The sequence below is a fragment of the Sesamum indicum genome, linkage group LG3, assembly GCF_000512975.1.
Source record: "Sesamum indicum cultivar Zhongzhi No. 13 linkage group LG3, S_indicum_v1.0, whole genome shotgun sequence".
Taxonomy (NCBI): domain Eukaryota; kingdom Viridiplantae; phylum Streptophyta; class Magnoliopsida; order Lamiales; family Pedaliaceae; genus Sesamum; species Sesamum indicum.
The window spans coordinates 14,150,622-14,165,485 of record NC_026147.1 but is presented as its reverse complement, the minus strand read 5'-3'; the positions used below and the strand labels follow the sequence as shown (position 1 = coordinate 14,165,485).

General features: G+C 35.1%; 2 protein-coding genes across 3 annotated transcripts; one reads left to right on the top strand and one right to left on the bottom strand.

Annotated features, from left to right (window-relative positions):
- LOC105158354 (pyrophosphate-energized vacuolar membrane proton pump) lies at positions 251–6,978 on the top strand. 2 transcript variants are annotated; one of them, XM_011075085.2, is made up of 8 exons: positions 251–633; positions 2,244–2,818; positions 2,893–3,272; positions 4,166–4,252; positions 4,379–4,709; positions 5,624–6,034; positions 6,121–6,180; positions 6,263–6,978. In XM_011075085.2, exons 1-8 carry the CDS (start codon positions 387–389, stop codon positions 6,467–6,469), a joined length of 2,298 nt encoding a protein of 765 aa, XP_011073387.1. In that variant the 5' UTR covers positions 251–386; the 3' UTR covers positions 6,470–6,978. The 2 variants fall into 2 exon arrangements, with proteins under 2 accessions (XP_011073387.1, XP_020548349.1); XM_020692690.1 differs by lacking the exon at positions 251–633 and adding an exon at positions 1,443–1,473.
- LOC105158353 (codeine O-demethylase) lies at positions 10,102–13,320 on the bottom strand. The gene is made up of 4 exons (XM_011075084.2): positions 12,915–13,320; positions 12,576–12,823; positions 11,356–11,677; positions 10,102–10,749 (listed from the first exon to the last, which is right to left on the bottom strand). Exons 1-4 carry the CDS (start codon positions 13,173–13,175, stop codon positions 10,513–10,515), a joined length of 1,068 nt encoding a protein of 355 aa, XP_011073386.1. The 5' UTR covers positions 13,176–13,320; the 3' UTR covers positions 10,102–10,512.

Below are 14,864 nucleotides of genomic sequence, written 5' to 3'. Positions count from 1 at the left end.
GGTGGGGGGGGGGGGGCGGGACTAAGTATAAAACTTGGGATATAACATAAATACCCTTGTTTTTCAATTTTAATTTTTAAATACAAAATAAAAAATATTTAAACAGACACCTCAACAAACATAAAGGTTTAAAGCACCCGGAGGTGCAGATCGAGTTACCGTGGACTTGCTCGCATGTTATGATTGCCCCCGCGCATTTGTCCTAGGAATTTTTACTCAGATTTTTATCCTATAAATATCCTCTCACTCACCATTCTCACACCTCCTCAATTTCGCGGCTGTCTGTATTCGTACTTCTGATTTTCACTCTTTTCATTTTCTTTTTCATTTTTTTTCTCTTTTTGTTTGCCGGTGTATTCCGGTGAAGGTAGCTATTTCCGGTGAGAATGGCGCTGCTGCCAGATCTGGGGACGGAGATCGTTATTCCTCTGTGCGCCGTCATCGGCATCGTTTTCTCACTCGTGCAGTGGTTCCTTGTCTCCAAAGTTAAGCTCTCACCGGAGCGAGGTGGCGCCTCGGCTGCTAACAACGGGAAGAATGGGTACAGTGAATACTTGATTGAGGAGGAGGACGGTCTCAATGACCAAAACGTCGTCGTTAAATGCGCCGAGATCCAGAACGCTATCTCCGAGGGTCAGAATAGTTCCAGATCTCACTACAAATACGCAGATCTGATTTTTCACTTCGTTTGTGTGTTTTGATGTTTGTGAGTGTGTGTGCCATACGCAAATTTCCAGTCGTCTGTTTGTTTGTTTGAGTTTAAATTTAGTAACGAGGACTAAAACCCTTGAATATTTTCTTTTTTCGGGGGAGGGAGAGTTGGTGTTCAACTTTTAAGAAATGAGTTCTCTAAAAGAAAACAGGTTTCGTATGACCTGAACCAGAGGTGTAAGTTATTGAGTTCTAGTTGAAATTAGGTGACGCAGAGTAAAAAGGTGACATTTCTAAGTGTATTTTCTGTTCGCTAGTGCTCAGTTTTGCTCGCTGGAGTTTAAATATAAGCGTTTATCTTATGTTTAATCCATCTCTAAAAGTTAGAATAACTTATTCTAACTCATAATTATGATTTTTTATTTAAAACATAAAATTATTTTGGTTATACAGAATGTTAAAACTTCTTTTTGAAGGCAAAGTTCTTGTAAGAGAGCACAAAAGTCGGATTCGAAACAGATAATTTGCTGGACGGATATATTTGATTTTTTGACAGTTCTGAGGTCGTGTTTTATTTCTTTCCTAGAGTTCTTTTACTGTTTCTCGGTTTTTATTTCCTTCGGACAGGAAAAAGAAGTATATTAGTCCCTAAATTATTATTTATATTTGGAATTAGTTCTCTAACATAATAATGACGTAAATGTTTTTGGGGGATTTTATGAGGAGAGGTTTAGGGTTTTGGTTACATAATAGTAAGAAGGTCGGAGTAATGTGGCCTGGTTGGAGTCTATCAATGCGTTGATGAGATGGCGCCGAGGAAAGGTGACAGATCTCGTTCTATTTCTTCAAATTAAAAGGCCAGGATTATTTAATTTCCTTTTTTTTAATCTAGATCTGGGGAAGAATTTATTATTATTTTATGACTATGGTACTTCTCTTTCAGGAATAAAGGGGGACTTCCTTTTTCACTGTCTTATTTGAGTAAAGCTTATTGTCTGTTTACTGCAATTAATGGCTAAGGAATTAAGAATACTTTTTACCTCGTTGCATGTCTCACATGGTATGGTCATTTACTGAGGTGTTTGTGTAACTTTGTTTATCTAAATCATAAATTAATTCTCAAATATGTATTTATTGCTTTCAGTTGATATTATTAACTTCTTTTGATAAAACTATATACTAAAAATATTTTATGAACATAATTTTCATTATTATTTTTCTTGTGCTAAAAGTACAAATTCTATGGAAAATTGATGGTGAAATTGTTTTCTGGCTTCTGAGGAGGTCTTGCTTGTGCCCGTGTCAATAAAGATTCATTTAGGAAATGGCTATGACACAATCTGAATTCATCTCTTGATTAATTTGGATTCTGAGTTCATGTGTAGTTTATGTTTGCTAATTGTTCCGGCAGTACCTGCTATGTATTTCGTGATATTTGCTAGCATTTGGTTTTGTATTTTAACTTCAAGCTGATTACATGGCATTTTGATACTAAAACTGTCTAAACTGTTTGCAATTGTTTTCTCTTAGTTTTGTCCATTTAACATGACTGTTTTGCCTTAGCTGAGACAAAAACTAAATCTTGGTTACAGGTGCAACATCTTTTCTGTTCACTGAATACCAATATGTGGGGATTTTCATGGTTGCTTTTGCAATCCTCATCTTCCTTTTCCTGGGCTCGGTTGAGGGTTTCAGCACGAAGAGCCAGTCTTGCACTTATGACAAAGAGAAGTTGTGCAAGCCTGCCCTTGCAACTGCGATCTTCAGCACTGTGTCCTTCCTGCTTGGTGCTGTCACCTCGGTCATCTCTGGTTTCCTTGGGATGAAAATTGCAACCTATGCAAATGCAAGGACAACATTGGAAGCTAGAAAAGGTGTTGGGAAAGCATTTATTACTGCATTTAGATCTGGTGCAGTCATGGGTTTTCTCCTTGCTGCAAATGGCCTGTTGGTTCTTTACATTGCTATCAATCTATTCAAGCTTTATTATGGGGATGACTGGGAAGGACTTTTTGAGGCAATTACTGGATATGGTCTTGGTGGTTCCTCCATGGCTCTGTTTGGGAGAGTTGGAGGTGGTATTTACACCAAAGCCGCTGATGTTGGTGCTGATCTTGTCGGGAAGGTTGAAAGGAACATTCCAGAAGATGACCCCAGGAATCCTGCCGTAAGCTTCTGTGCATCAAGTGAATTGCTCTATTTACTAAGGGGAGTTTTTGTGATTGTCATTTCTTTTTGCAGGTGATTGCTGACAATGTTGGTGATAATGTTGGAGATATTGCTGGAATGGGGTCTGATCTTTTTGGTTCATATGCTGAATCATCATGTGCTGCTCTTGTTGTGGCCTCCATTTCCTCTTTTGGAATTTCTCACGACTTCACTGCAATGTGTTATCCATTGCTTATTAGTTCCATGGGAATTCTGGTTTGCTTGATCACCACTCTTTTTGCTACCGACTTTTTTGAGATCAAGGCTGTCAAGGAAATTGAGCCAGCATTAAAGAAGCAGCTCATCATCTCCACTATTCTTATGACTGTGGGAATTGCAATTGTCACATGGACTTGCCTGCCATCATCCTTCACAATCTTCAACTTTGGTACTCAAAAGGTTGTGAAGAACTGGTAAGAATTTGTTTCGCACTATGAAAAAGGAAGAATAATATTATGATGCTTTTCTAAGTGGGAATTGGTATTGCATTTCATGATTTTCTTGACCTGACAATTCCCTATCAATCTCACATGGAGAAACTTTTTCTGCTTTATCACACTTGTGGACATCCTTACCATTCTCAGATAATTTGTGGGCAAGTTCAGTTTTCTTGCAGGTTGTAACTTGCTTAGGAATTTGCTTTAGATCTCTCCTGATGTGCAAAATGTGGATCTTACATGTAACATGAGATAGAATAATGTGGTGATAAAACCAAACAATCATCTGAAATTTGGGTTTCTGCAATGCTCGCTCGAATTTTAGTGTAAGTCATATCCAACACCCCTTAAGGTTAGGTGTAAGTACATAAAGCACCCCATGTCCTTTGAAAACTTACAAGTACACCCCTAAAGTTATAGTTGTAATTATATATTCATCTCTTATTCAAGGGCAAAATTTTACAAGTACACCCTGCAATTATAAATCACCCTCTATTCAAGGCCAAATTTTACGAGTACACCCCATGAGTAAACTACATTTACACCCCCCAGCAGATGTATTCATAATTTTATAAAGGGAGGGGCTGTCTATGCGATTAGACCTAATCTTAGGGGGTGGTGATGTAATTTACCCTATTTTATGATGGACTGTTATTAGTTCTTAGTTGCATTTGCCAGTGTTTAATTAATGTGTTTCTGCCATAAAGCTTAAATGCTGAATTGTTTTGCATTTACATGTACTGTCTGCTGAATCTGCTTTATTTGTTTCTTTGAGTTCATATCTCGCATAGATTTCCTTGAGCAAACGGATAATGATGCAATAATTCTCATCTTTTGCCCATTTTTACTTGCATAATATTGCATTACAGGCAACTCTTCCTCTGTGTCTGTGTTGGTCTTTGGGCTGGACTTATCATTGGATTTGTGACCGAATATTACACCAGCAACGCTTACAGGTGCGGACAGCAGCTCCTTTTGTTTTTTATGTAGTCAAATGGTTTGATCTTTGTTTTTCCACCTAAATTTGGTTTCCTTCAGTTTGGTAACTTTTCCTGTTTTATGTGTGCAATTTCCTGATGCAGCCCTGTGCAAGATGTTGCTGATTCCTGCAGAACTGGTGCTGCAACCAATGTTATATTTGGCCTGGCCTTGGGATACAAATCTGTTATCATTCCTATTTTTGCCATTGCAATTAGTATTTTTGTCAGTTTCACCTTTGCTGCTATGTATGGTATTGCGGTCGCTGCTCTGGGGATGCTGAGCACTATTGCTACTGGGTTGGCTATTGATGCTTATGGTCCTATTAGTGATAATGCTGGAGGTATAGCTGAGATGGCTGGGATGAGCCACAGGATTCGTGAGAGAACTGATGCCCTTGATGCTGCTGGGAATACCACTGCTGCAATTGGAAAGGTATTATATATTTGATGCATTTCCTATATTTGCATAATATTATGTAATCCAATGTTTTATACATTTTGGCCCGTTACTTTTCATTATTTGGTTGTATAAGTAGGCCAATACATCCAAGTAAGATGTTTACTTTACATTATGGATGTCTGTTTCTAACCCAAGAGCCTGGTACTGTTTGGGTTCAGTAATTCAACCAACCTAACTTGTTTGGTTTGAGATCAGTTGAGTTATTCAACCCAAACGACCTAAGTAAACATAGTATAATTATACATGGATTTTTTAATCCCCTCACCCAAATAACTCATATCACAAAGTAAACAGGCCCTTAGGATATGACCACCTCACATGCTCAGAGATAAAATGAATCTGCCACAATATTTTTAGATCCATCTACTTTTTAGCTTTTCAGTTGATCTGTTCACTTAATTTAAACACAAATGGAACTTTCACTATTTTTTGGATGTAACCTCTTTAAGCTCTCAAGATGATTTGTGCTGCTCCATGTTGTTGACCTTCAGTACAACATGATTTTGTGTGTTGTAACTAAAATTCCCCTCGAGGGGGATAAGGCTAAATGGAGCGAAAAGGGTTTTCAATGAGATGGAAATACAAAGTATTAGTCCCACATGAAATTTGTGAATAAGTGATTGTCTGTTAATGAGCAAGGAATACTGCCCATTATCAAGGAATACGTGTGTTTCTGCTAAACAGGATGTATTTGAACTCATAATTCAATAGATTCTTGTTATGAACGTCAACCAAGTATCATAGGTAAATTGTCCCAGTACAATCATTATATAACCAGAGTCACTGCTCCATAGCATTTTCTATTTACTCATGGATAGGCTTTACCATGTGATTTTGTCCTTTGGTGCGCATGTCCTTCATTCTTATTCTTAGCATCTTTTTTTCAGGGCTTTGCCATTGGATCTGCTGCTCTTGTTTCATTGGCACTTTTTGGCGCCTTTGTCAGCCGTGCAGCAATTTCAAAAGTTGACGTTTTGACCCCTAAAGTCTTCATTGGTTTAATTGTTGGTGCGATGCTCCCATACTGGTTCTCTGCCATGACTATGAAGAGTGTTGGCAGCGCAGCTCTGAAGATGGTTGAGGAAGTTCGCAGGCAGTTCAACACTATCCCTGGTCTAATGGAGGGTCATGCCAAGCCTGATTATGCTACATGTGTGAAGATTTCCACTGATGCATCTATTAAGGAGATGATTCCCCCTGGTGCCCTTGTCATGCTTACCCCTCTGATTGTTGGGACCTTTTTCGGTGTTGAGACCCTCTCTGGTGTTCTTGCTGGTTCACTTGTCTCTGGCGTCCAGGTATGCTTTCCATTTCAAGTTGAAAGCACTTTTACTTGAGTTGAGACTATTGAATATTAAATTTTTCGGGCTTCTGCTCTTTACAGATTGCGATATCTGCATCGAACACTGGTGGTGCATGGGACAATGCAAAGAAATACATTGAGGTATCCAGCTTCATAAGAGTATAATTTTCTATTTCCAGGTTAACATATTGCAGCAGTTCTTTACTTAAAACTTTTTTGCTAGGCTGGTGCTTCGGAGCATGCCAGGACCCTTGGCCCCAAGGGATCAGACCCACACAAGGCTGCTGTTATTGGGGACACCATCGGAGACCCTCTGAAGGATACTTCCGGTCCCTCACTCAACATCCTTATCAAGCTCATGGCAGTCGAGTCCCTCGTGTTTGCTCCTTTCTTTGCCACTCATGGTGGTCTGCTGTTCAAGATCTTCTAAAAGATGGGTGGATGTTTGGACAAAGAGGAAGAGGGCCTCGGTCTCCTTTCTCCTTCTGGGAAAGCATAATCTCCATTTCTCTGGTACTTCATCACTCTGTTTTGTGTCTAACGTTTACGAAGTATGGGAAGCTTAAGTTAGCTCATTCATAGTGAGGTCTTAATTTTTGATGAGCTGATGATAATGATGACAAGTGTGTTGGCAAGGATGATGGTTGAAATCTACATCTTCATCATAGTAGTTCAGATAAAAAAATGTATTAGCTTCTGTTTTGAGTCATTTATAAACAGCTGAATTTCTAGTATTCCTTGTGATGGAATTAATTTTGCTGGAACGACATGGGGCCTTTAGGGTCCTTAATTTTACCTTTACCTTTGGTGAAAGTTTGGAGCATCAGATTTGTTGTGTTGTGGTTCCATGTTTCTTTGAAGCCAATCATTTTTCTGTTCCGAGGGATTGTGCTTTAGTACATGAGGCACAATGTTATATCCAGGCTACGTTTCATTTTACCCCTTTTTACTCTTCAATATTTGCATTTACTCTTTCTTTGTACTCCTACAGATACTTGAATTGCACTCCTACCTTAAAAATTAGGGTTAAATGCATTTTTGATTTCGTAGTTTAAGTCAATTGGTGTTTTTGTTCCTTTATTTTTTAGGATTTGTGAACTCTTAGCACTTTTAATACTCTGTTATTTAATGTTCAATTTACTATTATCTCTATACTATTTACTCAGGAATTTTCAGTTTAAGATGTAATAATTGGTAAATTAAAACCACCTTTTTTAATTTTTAACGTATGACATAATTATAAATATCTTTTTATTGTTTAAAAAATCACATGTCTTCCTTAAATAAAAAATAATAATATATCCTTTAGACGGTTAAGTGAACATTATTATTTTATTCTTATTTATTTTTTTAAAAAAGTATTTGAAAATATGTAAAAGAAGTTGAGGGTATATGAATAAAGATTTTTTTTTTTTGTTTAGTCCTTTAAGTGTGTCTGCTATTAATGTTAGTTTTTTAAATATATTCGCTTTAATTTTAGTTTAATAACTTTCGGAATTATTTAATTTTAATTGTTTGACTCAATTTCGGACAATTTTACCCTTATGAAAATTCTCAAGAATAATTTAATTCATATATATCCATTCATTTTGTATCTTGTAATTAATATTCGTCCAGAATAGTACAAGAGTCTAAGTTTATTGAAAAATATTTGTTTATGTTACATTTAGTATTAGGATGACTATTAGTGTTTATTATCAAATGACAAAAAAGTCGTAAATTAGGCTAAAGGACCAAATTTATGCAAAACTGATAGATAAAGGGTTAAATATAATATTGTCAAAGATAAAGGATCAAAATGAGTTCGGATCAAAATTATAGGATGGTTTTTTTTATTTTTTAAAATAAATAATTTAGAGAGCATATTTTAGAAAATTATAAAATATATATAAAATTATAATTCTTAATTTAAAAGAATATTTTGATCAATTCACCACAAAAATTATATTAAAATTTAATGGAATTGGCTCGTTGTTAGACGGTTGTTAAAATCAAGAGTTATTTAACCAATGAAGAGGATTTTGTAATTATGCCAAATTTCAGGAGAGGTAATTGTAACTTTAATCGATAAAATGACTTTTACAACTGAAAACTATCTCAGATATGATGTTAGTTTTTATTGTATGACATATATATTCGTAAAATTTAAAAGTTAACAGTAAACATTAAATTTATTTAATAATGAAATGAGGCTTTTAATCTTCTGATAAAATTGATAAAATAACTATGGTGCGAGCCATCCTCGTCTATTATTATATTACAATACTCGAAGGAGATTCAAGGCATGCCCGTTTCAATTTTCTTGGATAAAGAGGTGGGGATTGATCCGCAGAAAGGGGGACGACCATAAAGGCTTCCTTATATGGGGTAAAAGCCTGGCTTTGTTTTACATTCAATCAATTTTTCAATTTCTTAATAAGAAAGGGTGATGGTATTCTGCTTAAATAGTAAACACAGGTAATAAATAAGAGAATGCTAAAGATCCGAGTCATAGAATTTTCAATTATGATAGAAGGTACTTATTAGATCGAATGTACTTATTCGATCTAATAGATCGATTTTACCATATTCAGACTAATACCAATCCAAGCTATTTCATGAATAAAATGGACCAATTAACCAACCAACAAAACTGCTTGTTACAAATAGCATCTTCTTATTGCATCGAAACATATAAATGTTGACTAATTTGGCTAACTTTGGACTAGGTAAAATGAAATGGTTGAATAATTGAAAAATGACATTATTCACGAATACACATTGAATGCTGAAATTAAGTTTTTTGAATGATTTTTCTTTTCGTTTTTGTTATGGTAATGCAACGCAAGAGGTCGGAAATTAGGTTGTTTCTAATGATGATAAGAACTTTTATCTTGTGTGAAATTTATGAAAATTCAAAATGTCGGTAATTATAAGACGACTGTCGATATCCGATGCTCATTATGGTCAGTATATCTTTGAAATCTCAGACGGAGAGAATAAACGGACTCTTTGAAAGCTACTTAAGCCACTTTAGTGCAAACCAGAAGGATTGGAGCCAATCGTCTTTATGTTGATCCTTACGGGTCTCTTGAATCCTCTCTTTACCTATTTCTTTTTCTTTAATTTGTTTTTGTCTCCAATGTGACTTTTTTTCTTTCTTTATCATTAAATTGATAGGAATTCTCTTGTCAAGACCTATGAATCAATTAAAGCCTCAAATTCATACCGGAACAACGATGATTCAATAAAAAATCGTAAGCTAACCCAAAGCTTTCCTAAGTAAGAACCATTTGATCATCACGTCTTGTAGCTATTGATGAAAAAATGGTATTCTAGATAGAGCTATTTATACCTAACGGTCCGATGGCCCGTCCGCGATATTTTTCGAACTTGTCACGGTGCAAGAGATGCTACCGCAAGTTCCCAGCATCCGCCACTCGAAGTGGTGGAGGGCCTTCCACATTCGACGACGTACGTCGATTAAAAGTGGATAATTGATAAAAAAATCGGTCTTTCTTTTAGCGTTTGAATCTCTCTTTAATTGATCAATGTGGGTTGGATTGATTGATTGGGACAATCTGACAATTTTGTTAGCTAGCTTGGCCATTTACCTGTTCATGTATATAAGCATATGAACAGTAGTCTTTACCCCCTCTGCTACCTCTAATTTTGTCTAATGTTATCCCTTTCTACTCTCATCTGTATTACTTAACCCTAATTGGTATGCATGAATGAGCTCATACGAGAATGAAATGAACTTAAAAATGAAATAAAGGTAAGAAACGAATTATTTTAGTATATTATTTCTATATTTGGTGCAACGAAAAACTTATTTATATGTATGGTACAATGAAATTCTGGGAAGGGGGGGCACATATACACAAATTTTGTTAATATTTGTTAAAATTTAATTTACTTAAATTAATATATAATTTTTGTGATTATAAAATCTTGTAAATATAAATTTTATTAAATGTTATTTAACAATATAATAAAAAATATATATTTCCAAGCTATTAGGAGTAGCTAAAACTATGGGGCAGTGCAAATATTTGAGTTGTACTGAGAAAATTACTGAAATTGATCCAATCCACACCGCTTACATTCCTAATTTCAGCCACCAATGATCGTTGGCTTTTTATTCATTACAGCCTTAACCACAGCAGCTACAGATAAAACAAAGTAGTCAATCCAACGCTGCCCTAAAGTAACATCTACTGCACAAACACAAAAGAAATCACAAGCAGCAATATGCTTATTTAAACATTGGAAAGCATCCAACACACACCATATCTACATGCAAAATTCTTATCTATATCAGCTTTCATTGAACTAAATCAATTATAGAGCAAGTGTGATACATTTGTCACATGATTAGTCATTTTTTTTAAATTATACACTAATCACGACAAATGTATTGACTTGACATATAATTGATTTAGATCTGACCAAACTCGAGATGGACTAAACTTTCCCTATATATATAGAGCATCAAACTCTGACAGTATGAAGCGATCTCATTCCCCTCTGATAGTACCCCACGTGAATGTCAGCATAATCTTTCACCATCTTGAACACTCTCGGTGCCTCCGCACTGATCAACCCCTCTTCCGGCCCGATCTCCTTCCCCACCTCCGGCGTGTAAAATACAGCCACAGAGATCCTGTCCCTCTCCCCATTGCTCAGCACCCTGTGCACCGGACTTCTGAACACCCCGTTGCTCATAATCTAATAGTTTCATCAAAGAGTGGGTGTAATCAAGAATTGCACATACCAAGTTTGTGATCAAGGACGTTCTAAATGTTTGTCTATATTTTTGCAGAATGCACAATTTGATATGTTATAAATCTTCGTTTAGGTTAAAATACACTTTAGTTATATAGGAAAGGGACTCAACATTTTTAGTCCTCTATTTTTCGAATTTTCGATGATCTTAAAATTAAATAAACTCGACATATGTAGTCATATGTCCAAGTTTCCGTCAAAAAATAAATGTTAAAAACACATGTAATGTGCAGTCTATCAGTTGAATGAGTAGCTAGGCTACGAACACATGCACTCCACGTATTGTTGCCATCTATGTTTTTTTTATGGAAAATTGCGCATAGGACTAAATGTGTCAAGTTTTCTCAATTTTAGGACCATTTTGAAAATCCTGTAAAGCAGAGGTTAAATATGTCTAATTTTTTCAATTTTAAGACCATTTTAAATTGTAAATAAGATGACTAAAAGTGTTGATCTTCATGTACTATGAGACTAAAACTATAATTTGCCATTAATTTATCTTACGCTAATACAAACTATAGAACGAAATACCGAGGCTTTTTGGCTTACCTCCATTTGGTCCCCCATGAGGACTAGAAGGGCATCAGGGTTCTTGGGGACAGTATACCATTTGCCATGGTTGAGTACTTGAAGGCCGGGTTCATCCTGCAGTATAACGGTGTAGCCTGATCCGTCGGCGTGAGGCTTCAACCCCAGCACGAGATCAGGCCTCCTGCAAGGCGAATAGTAGTTGAATCTTCCCGCAAGCTGCGCCCGTTCCCCGAACTGTTTCAAGAAGCAGGTCTCCTCAAGATGAAGTGATCTTGCCATGGATTTGGATATTATCTCAGTCACTGTTTTCATCTTCTCCGAGTACTCTTCCAGTGTTCCTCTGCAAGATGTATGATCATGGGCATGTAATCTCAACATGGATGACAAAATTGCATTTTAGTCCTCTAAGTACGGAATGACTATTTTAGGCATATGTAAATCTATTTTGATAAAATTTATTTTGTAATTTAGAAATTCCGCATGTCAAGGACAAAAATTTACCCAATTAAGTTGGTTATTTTAGTTATTTTTATTTTGAATGTGTAAAATACTTAAATTTTAGGGGAGAAAAGTGTAATTATCCTTTTAGAATTACAAGACAAAATTATCAAATAAATTCATGGAGAAATAAAATTGTCACCCAGATTTGAATGACTAAAGGTTTAAGTGAATTTTTAGTCCTGTAACTTAGATCTTCTGGTATTTTGTTTAAATTTTTAGGGTAGTATTTTGATCATGTAACTTTTTAGTCTTCGTGATTTCAATCTTTTTTTTTTTTTTTTGCATCCCACGTGCAAAAATTTGGGGTTACCATACCTCTTTCTTCGCCGACAAGATACATGTGCATCTTCCGTGAACTTTTAAATTTGGGGTTACTATTCCTATAGGCTCATTTTTTTTCTCAATAATTTTGTTCTTTAACTTTTTGGGTAGCATTTAGTCTTATATCTTTTTAATTTTCAATATTTCAGTCATTTTTTTTTCTAGAGTTTACTCTTCTAGCTGATGAAGGTGAATTCCTGTGAAAGAACTGAAATCGTGAAAATTGAAAAGAGGTAAGACTAAAATGCTATTTTAAAAAGTTAAAGGACGAAAATGTCAAATAACTTAGAGGTACAGAACCTAAAATGCATATAATATCATGACTAACAAGTTTCCTAAACATGGATGTAAGGATGGAGGGAGGTTTTATGTCAATGTCAATTGTGAATAACCAAATTGGAGAAGAATAGGTTTACTTGAAAGAGGATGGGTTCTGAGGCCAGAATCTGTAATTTCTTTGATCTTCAGGGACTAACTCTAGGAAAAGACGATCCGACCAGTCGAGCGACTGCCCTTCTTCCGGGACGGGATCAGCTCCATACCCTTGAAACTCCGTCACCGTTTTCCCATACTTGTTCTTCTCCTCCATTGGCTGCTCGAAGAACTCCCTCCCAACTCTTCGTACCTCGTCCAGGAAACAACTCGGGATCCCATGACCTATGCCCTTAACATGCACACAAACACACCTAATCAGTATTCAGGACAAATTAAGCTGATGGCAGTGGTTATTAGTGAAAAGGGCTCAAGATTTGTACCTGAAAGCATCCCCATGTGGAGAGAGCCGAGTGGAGTTTCTTCAGCTCTTGTACACTTTCATCATCGGACCATTTTCCCGACAAGAAGTGTCCAATGTTCACAACTGGAATCGGAGAATTCTCAGTTGTCGCGTCTAATTCCCCGTTGTCGTCGTCGTTTCTACACACGTATGGCCCCGACGGGTCCTCACCGGTGATGACCAATTCTTGGACTCTTTTGGACAGCAATACTTCAGCGGGTGGGGATGAAACTCCAGCCATGTTAGTTTTTGCAGTTTTCCAAGACTACTGATGAAGGCCTTGTACCTTGGATTGGGAACGTAGGAGAGAGTGTGATGTGTTTGGTGTTTGGTTTAAGGTTATGGTGATGATGATAAGTATGTAATGGGAGCAGCATGTCTTGGATTGTTCTGCTCTTTCTGTCCCAATTAATCCCACTCACTGCCAGTAGTCAAATGTTGCATGCCATCAGAATTTGGAGTGTTTCGATGCAAACAAAGTGATAAGACTGTGAATGAATCTAAGTTGGTCCTAAAATTTTAGAGTAAATTATATTGATCTCTTTTAACTTTGCCAATGTCTAATCACATAAATATTTCATATTTTTTTATAAAATTATAATGCTCTGATTATAATTATAAATTTATATTGACATATGGAAGGATAATTTTTTTTTAATTCGATACGGCTAACAAAAATTATATCGATCTCCCATTAGTAGATGCACTTCTAATTTTGCAAAACATATGATATATTTATGTAAATAAATTTAACATTGATAAGTATCAATATAATTTACACTCAAAGTTATTTCTTGAGTCAAGCTTCAATGCCATTATATATGGATCAATAAGGTTTAACCTACTAAGGATTGAATTTAAATTTGAAAGTTTAATTCAAATCGAGTTTGATCAGACTAAAATCAGTTATATGACAAATACAATATACTTGTTGTGTGATTGTTATATAATTAAGGAAAAAAGTGACCGATCATATAAAAAGTGTATCACATTTACTTTGTGATTGATTTGGTTCAGCCGATCTGTGATTGAGCTATATGATAATAAGTACACTATTGTATATGTAAATTTTACAAGAATTCAATAAATATTAATTATATATAGAAACTAAATAGAATTTGCTTTCCAAATCTCATACTAAAAAGATGTGGTCTTGTTTTGATATAATCAGTGGGTTACTGCGCAGATGATATAAATTTATTTCTTATTCCATTTATAAAAAGGAAAGATCTCTTAGAAATTCAAAGTTTGAAAACACAAACTCAAATATATAATATCAAATTAATTATTACTAGCCTAAATAAATTTTTCTTGTTCAAACTTAGAGGGCGTTTGGGTTTTTTAAAAAAAATTATAACTTTTTTTTAAAATAAAATTTAACATCTTATAAACTCACCAAAAATATACTATAATTTGTATGACTTTATAAGATCTTATATATTAACATAGTTAAGGGGTGTTTGTAATGATTTATGAAAAACACTTATTATCAATTTATTGCTAAAAATAAGGTAAATATTTGAGTTATATTTTACTCGAGTTCTTGAGTTGTTTACTTGTTCAATTCATGATTGAGTTCATTTTTTACTTAGATATTATATGTTTTACTCTTATTTATTAATTATAAGAGTTCAAATATTCATCTAATATTTAATTTTGATATGTTGGAGAGAAAACGAAACTAATTGCTAAATTGAAGACTTAGGTATTTATAATTAATAGAAATGAAGGCAAAATAGATAATACACAAACTAAAATATGAAAATCAGCGTTAAATTGGCGATTGAATAACAATAGAAGGAGGGGATTAAATATTTATTTTTCACTTTGTTATATTTATCTTTTAAATTTTTAAAAAATATATTGTATTTTCACGGGCATGCTTGAATTTAAGCCTTACGTGAAATTCAACTAGAAAAAATAATTAAGG

Bases quoted from the DNA above. Each gene is read 5' to 3' on its own strand.
- LOC105158354 (XM_011075085.2), top strand. From the start codon at position 387: ATGGCGCTGCTGCCAGATCTGGGGACGGAGATCGTTATTCCTCTGTGC. The intron at 6,035-6,120 runs GTATGCTTTCCA...TGCTCTTTACAG, and splicing joins CACTTGTCTCTGGCGTCCAG to ATTGCGATATCTGCATCGAA. The intron at 6,181-6,262 runs GTATCCAGCTTC...CTTTTTTGCTAG, and splicing joins ATGCAAAGAAATACATTGAG to GCTGGTGCTTCGGAGCATGC.
- LOC105158353 (XM_011075084.2), bottom strand. From the start codon at position 13,175: ATGGCTGGAGTTTCATCCCCACCCGCTGAAGTATTGCTGTCCAAAAGA. The intron at 12,824-12,914 runs GTACAAATCTTG...GTGCATGTTAAG, and splicing joins CCACATGGGGATGCTTTCAG to GGCATAGGTCATGGGATCCC. The intron at 10,750-11,355 runs GTAAGCCAAAAA...TGAAACTATTAG, and splicing joins TCATGGGGGACCAAATGGAG to ATTATGAGCAACGGGGTGTT.